This window comes from Haliotis rufescens, unplaced genomic scaffold, assembly GCF_023055435.1.
Source record: "Haliotis rufescens isolate VD_foot unplaced genomic scaffold, xgHalRufe1.0.p SCAF_17, whole genome shotgun sequence".
Taxonomy (NCBI): domain Eukaryota; kingdom Metazoa; phylum Mollusca; class Gastropoda; order Lepetellida; family Haliotidae; genus Haliotis; species Haliotis rufescens.
Window position 1 is genome coordinate 25,945,043 of NW_025963857.1, and position 11,388 is coordinate 25,956,430.

At 41.6% G+C, this 11,388-nt stretch overlaps 1 protein-coding gene across 3 annotated transcripts in view; it reads left to right on the forward strand.

The window, feature by feature from the left end:
• The window catches only part of LOC124126327 (tripartite motif-containing protein 2-like), a 17,550-nt gene extending 6,393 nt beyond the window's left edge, over positions 1 to 11,157 (forward strand). The window contains exons 1-3 of one of the 3 annotated variants that reach the window (XM_046489723.2): positions 7,131 to 7,210; positions 7,909 to 8,200; positions 8,960 to 11,157. In XM_046489723.2, coding sequence (XP_046345679.2) covers positions 7,909 to 8,200; positions 8,960 to 10,620 — 1,953 coding nt within the window. In that variant the 5' untranslated portion in view covers positions 7,131 to 7,210 and the 3' untranslated portion in view covers positions 10,621 to 11,157. Of the gene's footprint in view, positions 1 to 7,130; positions 7,211 to 7,908; positions 8,201 to 8,959 lie in introns of those variants that run through there. The other 2 variants (XM_048397808.1, XM_048397809.1) reach the window with 2 other exon arrangements.
• Positions 11,158 to 11,388: the final 231 nt, after the last annotated feature.

An 11,388-nucleotide genomic window follows, 5' to 3' on the forward strand; every position in this document is an offset into this window, starting at 1 on the left:
TCGATGATCTGTTTAAGTACGTGACATCGAACACCGACGACCGGACACATTTCTCATATTACCAGTCACTGTATTGACTGGACAGACTCGATGATCTGTTTAAGTACGTGACATCGTACACCGACGGCGGGGCACATTGCTCATAACATCAGTCACTGGATTGACTGGACAGACTCGATGATCTGTTTAAGTACGTAACATCGTACACCGACGGCGGGGCACATTGCTCATAACATCAGTCACTGGATTGACTGGACAGACTCGATGATCTGTTTAAGTACGTAACATCGTACACCGACGGCGGGGCACATTGCTCATAACATCAGTCACTGGATTGACTGGACAGACTCGATGATCTGTTTAAGTACGTAACATCGTACACCGACGGCGGGACACATTGCTCATAACATCAGTCACTGGATTGTCTGGACCAGACTCGATTATTTACAGGATGCTACGTCACTGCTGGAATATTGCTGAATATGGACGTAAAGAACAAACAAACCAAAGTAAATCATGGTCGGCAAATAAAAAAGGAAAGTGTTCTTGTCCCAGCAACAAGCTTGGTCTTCGTGGTCTTACTAAAGAGCGAGTGAGTATTGAGAGCTTGGCTATAGTTTATCATTTTGCATCATACACCGAGACCAAAGCATGTAACATTATTTCTTATCATTCCCTTCACAAACTCAATATCTCTGTATATCCTACCATTCTTAGATTGGATTCTGCGCCGTTTCTTTCTTTGTTTTGAGAATGAATGAACGAATGAATGAATGAATCAGTCAATATTGTTTTCCGCCGCATCAGCAATGTTCCAGCTTTTCATGGCGACTGTTTCGAAGAATGGATGAATGAATATTGTTTTACGCCGTACCAGCAATTTCCAAGCTGTTAATGGCGACTGTTTCGAAAAATGAATGAATGAATGCATATTGTTTTACGCCGTACCAGCAATTTCCCAGCTGTTCATGGCGACTGTTTCGAAGAATGAGTGAATGGATAGTGTTTTACGCCGCATCAACAATTTCCCAGCTGTTTCAGCAAAACGTCAAGTTTTGAAACCATTACATTATATCTGTCCTCGTGTGTATGTAGATATGTATTGAATGCCACAGGACAGGCCCAACCTTGTCTTTCACACAGGGCTCTGAACGAAGTCTCCGAGCGACTTGGTCGGCAAGCTGACGTAGGATGCGGTCACTGACGCCGACTAACTTTGGGAAACTACATCTTAGGCATCACACGACTGTCATGTGATAGTCTTACTATCATTGTCTTATCTCAGCCTTGGGGATAAAATGATAAAACAATTCTGTGTTGTCATGGCGATGATGATACCATAACGTCGGCGTCAGTATTCCTCTCCATACAGAGTCATTAGAGAAAAGATAACCTTCAAGGCTTGGTATTGCTTGGTTTGTGTGGTTTAACGCCGCACTCTGCAATATTCCAGCTATATGACGGAGGTCTGTAAATAATCGAGTCTGGACCAGACAATCCACTTATTGACATCATGAGCATCGATCTACTAAACTGGAATACGATGAGATGCTTCAACCAAGTCAGGGACCCTGACCACCCGATCCCGTTAGTCGCCTCTTACGACAAGCATAGTCGCCTGTTACGGCAACCGAGATCTTCATTTGTTGTATTGCTTGGTATCAATACTGTTTGGGCCGATACATTAAAACAGCCCCTACTGTGATGCAGGACGAACGTGTTTCTTAGGAGTTTTTCTTTGCCAGTGATCGTGGAGTCTCTGCTCTTGTGGACGGCGGAGGTGGTAGTGTTGGTTTCAACTGGGTCAGTGTATGCGCTGTCGTGGCGCTGGCAGCGCGATATGGGAGGAAAGTACAAAAGTATGCAGACCCTGGACGTGGTGAAAGCCACGAGCACGGATGTGGCGCTAACAAACCACGTAACATATTCAGGGCGAATCTGGTGTTCGAATCCACGATCACATGTTTCTTCACAGCAGATGCGCACCTTACCTTTCCTTTGACATCCGTGAACCACACAAACGAAAAAGGAACAACGTTGTTTAGTTGTTTATTTCAAATCAGTCATAATAATATTGGCTTCAGTATTTGCAAACATATCACGTATCATTTGAGAGAGTGAGTGAGAGAGTATATTTTACGCCGCTTTTACTAATATTCCAGCAATGTCACGAAAGGGGACACCAGAAATGGGGCGTTATATTTGAAAACAATGACACAAAAATGGTTTGCACAGTTCGTAGTAAATGTGAATAATACAGCATCAGATATCCGCCGACATGTGTGGTTTCACAATGTTGGATAGTACTGGTGTTGAGTACGTGTCAGAATCATCGTGACACAGAAACAAAGATTACTGCTTGGCAAATGATGACATTACACCCTGAAAAGCATGCGTCCGAAAGTTTTGACATAAACAAAATGAAGAGACCGTGATAACCTGGTATATATGACAAAGTATCACAATCAAACACATAACATACTGAATACTGAGTATTAACCATCAACTTATTTGTAATTAGAAGTGCCATAAGCTGTATTCTTAAGTTTAACTGAAATTAATGAAATAAGTTATTCAGGTTTCTGGATCTATGAATATACGTTCAGGAGCCACGCAGAAGAATAGTCACGTGGTTTAATCTTGAAGATTCAAATGTGTCGGAGTATTTATATATCTGATAAGTAACAAGATATATAAGATTGTCTGTTTAAGTCAGTGAGTGAGTAAGGTTTTACACCATTACCCAATATTCCAGCAATATCACGGCGGGGGACACCAGAAATTGGCTTCACACATTGTACCCATATAGGGAATAGAACCCGGGCCTTCGGTATTGCGAGCGAAAGCTTTAACCACTAAGCTGTTCCACCGCCCCTGTCTGTTTAAGGCTGACAGTTGGTTTGAATATACAGTCGAATACCATTGTGTCGAAGTTGAAGAAGTTACAATCGTAAAATGTGAATAAATAAGGAATAGGTTTTACGTCGATACTTCAATGTTGGACACAACGGTGTTTGACTGTATGTAATATGTAGCAGAGAGGAACTTGTAAACTTACATTTACATACAAGGCTCCTCTGATCATTAGGGCTGGGTCAAAGGACAAACTGTGCAATCCAATACATATACCTATACACATACATGTACCTTGCTCGCGATCTGATATGTATCATGATACTTGCATGTGTGTTTATCTGTTGTGTGTAATAGGGTTTGAACAAGTCCAAATTTACTACACTGGTACCCGACCCCCTTTTACCCAACCCTACCCGGATACCCGCAGCATCAAGAGTTACAAAATGGCCAAATAGAAATTGTTTTACCGGACCACTTGCAAAATATATTTAGGTACATCTACAAAAGGATCTGGTCATGTATACACTGGAGTTGACTGAAGCTGTATCTTTACTCAAAACATATTAAAGAAGGAATGAGTGTATAGTCAGTAAGATGTGTGAATATATACTTGTAGGTAACCATGGAGTTGTAGCAGTGAATTTGTCTCATGATGTTACATATCAAGTGACTAACCACGGGTCCTTGTAGTCCTGTTGGTATCCAGGTCCTTGTCAGTGCCCACCTGACCCGAGTACACGAGTACACGAGTTACCCGACCCAGCCCTAGTGTGTAAGCCATCTGATTCCTAGACAGGACGACTAAATACCTCGCACACTGACGATTGGCAGAGTCAAGTATGGCGCATAGGATGAATTGTTTTTAATAGTTTTCACAACTAATTTTCACTGCACATTAGTATTAAAGAACACATTTCAGGTATGAATAGTGCTGAGAGTGGCATTAAACAACAAACAAACTCAGTGGTATTCCCTCCCACACCAAGTGAACACATTGTGATCAAACTGAAATTTCGTTCAGAGCAAACTCAAACTTAAAACCATTTCATCCTCAATTGAACTGTTGATGTTTAAGTTCTGGAATGATGTTACTAATGGAATCTTTAAGTTAACAATGCTATTGATTCTTCCAGGCTATCATAATCTTCTCAGGACTAATTGCAGTAAGCTTCTACCTGAAGCGACACAAGTGGTCGGTACTCAAGAGCAAAAAGATAGCTTTCAAGAAATGAGAACTCGGGGATCATAACCTGTCCACAATTTGTAAGTTTTATTGTGTTTCCTGTCATTGGACTAGACAAAGGACTAAGTTGTTCATGGATGGATGGCTGACTGACAACATATTGCTTGGCTTCTACTATATATCATCCATGGCCATACAGAAGGAACAGTTGTTGCATGTTGTTTCAATCATGATCTATACAGCTGTTTTCAGTCGTGATACATACTTAAAATAAAACTTAGACTGTGTTGACCATGTGGTCTGTTATATTTGGAGGCACGGGTGGACGAAATGTCTAATGCCTCGGTCACATATACACAGATGCAGGGAAAGATTAGTTTACGATGCCCGAAAAGGCTAAAAAATCAGCAACATTGAGAGTTACCCGACCGTATATGAATGGGATGAGCAGCATGGAATGTCTATAGGGATGCCTGTCCCTCCACACACACTGTCCTTCTGTCTCTTCCTCCCCGTTGTGCCCTTCTTCGCAGCAGCTCCCTTTGCCTTTCCACTCTTCATCTCCGAAGTTTCATACTCCACAAATTTAGAAAGTCAACTGAAATGTGATACAGCATCTGCAACAATTTTGAAAGTGAACACTTTTTCATAAGACCATTGACCGAAGTGTCACAGCGGTGGGCAAAAATCTGTAGCACGCCGGGGCATCGGTGAAACCCACCGCCCACATCATCCGGCGACTGTTGTATTTGTGACTGAGGCATAAGACATCGCAATTTGCTGTGTCGAGCTGTCGTCAGGCGTCCCAGAAAACTATGACTGTAGATTGGAATATCACTTAGCCCTGCTTATGGTTTTTGGCTTGTCAGCACCATACTATTGCAGCGCTTTCACGCACACTCGCTTGCTCACTCACTCACTTAACCACTCAAAAACTTAACAACTCATCACTCACTCACTCACTCAACTGCTCACTCAACCGATCACTCAACTACTCACTCACTCAACCACTCACTCAACCACTCACTCAACCACTCACTCAACCAAATAGCCAACCAGTATTACATGATAAATGCCCTGGACCCATCAGCCGTCAAAGCTTCTTTTTGAAAATGACGCACCAGCTCCATCTCTCTTACCACTAACTTTGCACAGATTTCCTAAGAAGGCTCATGGGTATGAATTCAACACTCATCTGAACGAGAGTTTGGTTTGGAGCCACATTGAAAACCGGTGCCTCGTAGGACCAAGCCCTCTTCACATAATATAGAATCGGTAGATTGATTTTAGATAAGGTTTAGCATGTAATAACACGTTGTAATTTGACACCGGACTCACAAACGAAGCTGTTGTGGTAAATAGGTCAAGGGTGGAGAAGGATGGAGATAAAATGCACTGAATAATGGAGGATGGGTGAGGGCTTGAAGTGGAGAGTATTTGGGTAGAGGTGCCAATAGCAAAGGCATGAGGCCCCCAGGGGGAAATCGTGATTGGCTATTTACATCCAGGTCAGAATATCAAGATACAGAGTTACAGAGCAGGGATAACAGAGAAAACTTGTCCCCATTGCACACACTATGAACTAAGTTGAAAAGCGCTGAGGAAGGGTCTTAGCTTCTTTCAAAAAAAAAGAATTAACGGAACAATTTTCGAACTCAGACTTGACAAATATCTCCTAGATAGGAAAGTAAACTGACAGGAATGTGACTTCAGTAGTTTCTGAGAAAATTTGTCCCCATTTCACCCGGTATGCAAGTCGAACAGCATGGAGCAAGGGGCATCACTCTGTAAGACACCAATTTTCGAACTCTTTTAAGATCATAACCAGTAAGATCAGTGTGTAAATTTCATTTGTTTAACTTAAATAGTTTTTGAATGTTTTTGTCCCCATTGACGAACTCCGTCCCTATATCCCCTGTCCTACTTCCTGGCTGAGGATAACAAAGCTGGATGTTTGTTTGTTTGTTGTTTGACGCCGCACTCCAGTAATATTCCAGCTTTATGACAGTAATTAATCGAGTCTGGACCAGTAACATAGCTGGAAAGCTTCCCACTCAAGTCATGTAGCCAGTCAATGTCAACATGACATCGGACTTAAATACTTTTTGAGAATAGTTGTCCTCATTAAGAAGCGGACGCTAGTCACAAGTGGTGGAATACCACTTTCAGTCAGCAAGCAAGCTTCCCACTCAGGACTGAGGTCACGTTAGAAAAGAAGCAAGAAATCTGTTCAATATAGCCAGTCAATGTCGACATGACTCAAGTTTCTGGTATGGCCTGAACACACACCAGGTCCTCATAATACCATCGAATACCTTACTTCTACTACATCATAGCCATATATTCCTGTTTGTGCTGTTATCACACAATGAAATCTTCACTGCCAACCATCTAATAAGTTTTGAGGTAAACCCTATCCTCAGGCTATTGCTACTGTTACGTTCAAGGCAGGAAAACATCACTTCTTTCCTGTGTGTGCTAATGTCAACACAGAATCTATTTTTATCACTATCCGCACAAAGTTACTGTTACACTAGAAAGTCGGTCATGGGCAAACAGTCTGGAAGAATAGACGGCTTCAACTGAATACCGTTACTCTGCACGCAGCATACACACACCGAGCTACAGGTCGACAGGCACACAAAGAACACCCACACCATCAATAAGAAATATTTCATCAATTTGTCCTCTGCGAATTGACGTAGACCAATAATATTCCACAAATTCAATCTGTAGATGCTTATGTGTGTACTTTGGATTTCGTGATAAATTCAGGTTATACAATTTTCTAAAGCGCTAAATTAGGTTTTAAAAGCATATTTTGGTAAGAAATGACAGACATATTGTAAGCAACGACCGAACCAAATGTGCATGATCGTGTTTCTGGACATTTTAACACGTGAATGAGTCACGTGACACCCCTGCTACTCTTCTCGAAAGTTTTTTTTTGCAAGGTGCTTATCTGGAGTGTTTTGTATATATTTCCCAACAAGAGTAAATTTTTCTCAACCGTTTCGGTTAAATATATTTCTCTCCCGATCAAAACGAGCAAAAGTGAAACGAGTAACAATCATGTGCGCTGTAACGACTGATAACAGGTCACCAGCAGTAGCCATTCATCACGGTGTGCAATCTCCCTCTACACCGCCTGGGCGGATCAAGGAAGTGAAGGTAAGTTGACATGCGGGTGATATTTTCCAAAGTTTATGTACACTACAAGGCTAACAATGATCTCAATGCCCGAGTTTAGCGAAGTCGTTACTCAGTAATGTATCGACAGGCTGTGAAGTAATAGTCAGCTGATAATTCAGCCGTAGTGATGTGTTTAACGTTCGTGCCCTTCCCACCCCTGTGTTGCCAAGTCTACTTTCGTTATGTACATGCGACTGATCTCACGAACGTTTGTCTGTTAACGATACACTGACTCCAGAGGGTGTAGAATGTCTATCATATCTATATGTCGTACGGTTTTAAGACAGTAAGTATGTATAATGGCTGTAGTGGTGTTGCATTGTGTTGGTTGAGGGCTCTTGATAACAGCTAGTCTACTTTCGTTATGCAAATGAGAGCCGATATCTAGGTCAGTGCATATACTACGCGACAATAAACGTCCGTGTACCTGTTATAGCGACTGTGGGCTGGAGATATTACAACTGAATATATTCAGTCCTTGGACGTTACCTGTTGAAAATATGAGTTGGATACACAGGTGCGACGGCGTCTACATCAGCTAAATGTTTCAACTGTGGTTGCGGGTGAAAACGTTTGGGGATTTTTATATGGAGTATTTTCACAAATTTAAAATGATCATTGACTCTCATTTAAGATATGATGTGGCATTACACGTGCTTCTCTCTATCTGTTTGTAGATGGCGACGTCCCAGAAACTGGAGGAACATTTTCTCACATGCACTATATGCACAGAGGTGTTTGACAATCCATGCACCCTTGTGTGTTATCACACCTTCTGTCGGAAATGTGTGGTCAACTACACCAAAACCAGACCAGAAGCCATCAGTGCCAAGTCTCTCCTGTGTCCATTCTGCAGCAAAATGACGAAAGTGTCTTCCCCTGAGAAACCATTGGAGGAGTGGGCGGATGATGTCAAGCCCAGCTTTGTCATCCAGGGTCTCTTAGATTCATTTGGCCCCGGATGTAAAGGTAGATACAAACAGCATTGTGTCAACAGTTTGTTCAAATCAATGTCCTAAATGTTATTCTCCCAATCCCATTGCGCTCTGAGTTATTTAACTGTAACAAATACTGTAGAAGTAATAGAAACAGGACGAATATAATCAATACTCAATCTGGTAATGTAACAATTGTTTCGCTTTAGTCGCTGTATAAAGTTTGTATTCATCCAAATACGACATGCAGACACGCTGACCTTTGTACAAGTAAGATGTTACAGACAAAAAAGATTATTTTCATGTATGTAAAGTTGCAGGCAAAACGCTCTTAAAGTCCATCATGTACATATGCTTGTATCTGTTGACAGGTGTAGCATTACTGTGTGATTCTATAATGGTTTGAACTATGTTTTATCATCCCAAACTGCATCACAATTCTTTGCAGCCCATTGTGACGTTATTGGTTACCATGACGCCACAATCAAATGACATCACTCATGGCTCTGAAGCTGTTAGCAGTACTTTTTTACACTGAGGACACTGCTTATTACTGTTGTCTTCAAATTGAAAACGTCTCAGAGTTTTTCCACATTTATCAACTCGTGTTGATATATTTGATATCAAAAGACGCGCGGGTGAGATTCTGTTTATACCAGTAATATGTATTAACAACAATAAACATATATCACCTTCACTCAGTACCACTAGATGTATACATTGAGATATACCAATACACACTCAGTGGTTCATTGCCAGCTGTGTTTTTATCAACCTTTCCTTTTTTGTTTAGATACGAAAAATTGCACGTGCTGTCAACGCGAAGGGGAGACAACTCCAGCCTCTGTGTGGTGCTCTATTTGCGATGACGCACTCTGCCAGTCATGTGCCAGGGCACACAGACAATTTCCAGCCACTCGTCACCATGACGTACTTGACCTTTCTGGCGAGGTCACTACCATCAGGAAACGAAAAGTCATGTGTAATGAACACAAGGATGAATGCATCAAATTCCTATGCAAAGATTGCAAGAAAGTCACCTGTCACACCTGCTGTGTTATCTATCACAGGAAATGTGACTCGGTTGTCACACTAGAGTCGGAATTACCTGCTTTAAAATCACAACTGTTGAATGAGAAGGACAAAATAATAAAGAAACAAATCCAAATGAAAGTAAAAGTTGATACAGTTAAGTCGAATGTGATCTCTGAAAAAGATCGGTATGCTAAAATAGAATCAGAGATCAAGTCTTCCGGTAACAAAGCGAGAGAGAAGATCACTTTCAAGGAAAACAAACTCCTAGATGAACTGAGAGAAATCTCAGAAAAGCACATTGGACAACTGACAGCCGACATTAAGTCAGAGGAAATATCAGTACAGATGTACCGACAACAGGTTGAACTGATAGACCAGACTCTACAATCTGAGTGTGACATGGATGTGTATGAGATGTATCAGGGATGTGAGGCCGGTGATGTGGATGCTGCCGGAGACGCAGACGTGAAGGAGAAGGGGAGAATAGCCAAGATCATGTTCAGACAGGACACGGATCAGCTGAGTAGAGCATTGAACGATCTACAGCTGGGTGAGATAGACATCCAGTATGAGGGAGTGCTAGACCTGAAGGCTACTCCTGTCTTACAGGACACCATTAACATCAGAGTTGCAGGAGATGGAAATGTTGCACGTCCCATTGACTTGACGATTGTGGTGATGAATGGCACAGACACAGTGGTAGTCACAGACTACGACAACAAGAGTGTGAAGTCCTTCTACACCAAGACAAAACAGCCAGGTCACAGCAAGCTTAATCTGAGTAGTGGTCCGTATGGTATAACAAAGTTGAAACACAACCAGGTGGCGGTCACTGTGCCAAGTACCAGACAGATTGTAACAGTTGAAGTCAACCCTGACCTGGTGCTGCTTTCAACCATCACAACCAACAAACAGTACCGGGGTATAACGTCTCTGACAGAATCAACACTCGCAGCATGTGTCCCGTCTTCCCCCGGTGTGGATATTCTGGATATGACAGGACACGTGCTGAGGTCAATCAGTCCAGTCCATAGTGGAAAGAACATCCTACAAAATCCCTACTTTCTTTGTACCACCAGAACAGGAAACATCCTTGTGTCAGACTGCAGTTCCAGGTGTGTCCTATGCCTGACACCTGAAGGGGACGTTGTGTTCACCTACACCCCGACAGGAGACACAACACTGATATATCCGTGGGGCATCACAAGTACCAGCACAGGCGACATCCTGGTTGCTGACTCCTCTCAACATGAAGTTGTTCATCTGACTGAATCGGGACAGTTTGTTAGACACTTCCTTACTGCAGATGACGGTGTCTTGAACCCGTGCGGAGTTTGGGTAGATGGACGTGGTCATGTGTATGTTTGTAATTATGCCTCACGTGATATCAAAGTATTCACTAGTAGTAACAGAGTATAGATCACTGATTCATAATCAACTGATCATTCCATCTGAAGTTATTATAACTACTTACATTTACCACCACATCCATGCTGCAGATTGACTGACGTGGTGTTGACAGATCATCAACTCAGTGTTGACTTGGACCCATGTGACCCGTGACAGATCTTCTCTGTGTCATATTTTGTGTGACTGAGTATAGCTAATACATAGTTTAGTAGAACTAATATATGGTTTGAATATAACTAATATATAACGTGACTCTGTGTAAATGATATATAGTGTGATTGAGTATAAATATATACTGAGTATAACTAATACATAGTGTGACTGTGTAGATCAATTTATCCTCACTTATTTGTATCAGTGCATATCGCCTTTAACTTTAGCTTAGAATTTATGTTACAGCTATGTGTACATAGAATCATAGCACTACGTTGTAAATGTTCATAATTCTTTTACATGAAAATTACTTGGATTTGTCTATTTATATCTGTTGTTTGTGATGATGAAATGCTATTTTGAGCAGCTTGGTATTAAAGAATTATCAAATTCCGTGCAGGTGACAAACTTCTTTCAATCTTGTTCAGGAGTAACAGACTTTTGTGTGTGAATATGAATCCCTCAAGATATCAAGATATTGAAGATCTGTGTTCAGTTTGATATCAAGTTTCATACTACATCTCAATCACAAACTGCTTCCAATCTACATGTTTCCAATAAACACGGATCAAGCACCCCATGTGATAGGGCTATTTTAAATAGTCTCTGCATGATGCACTTCTT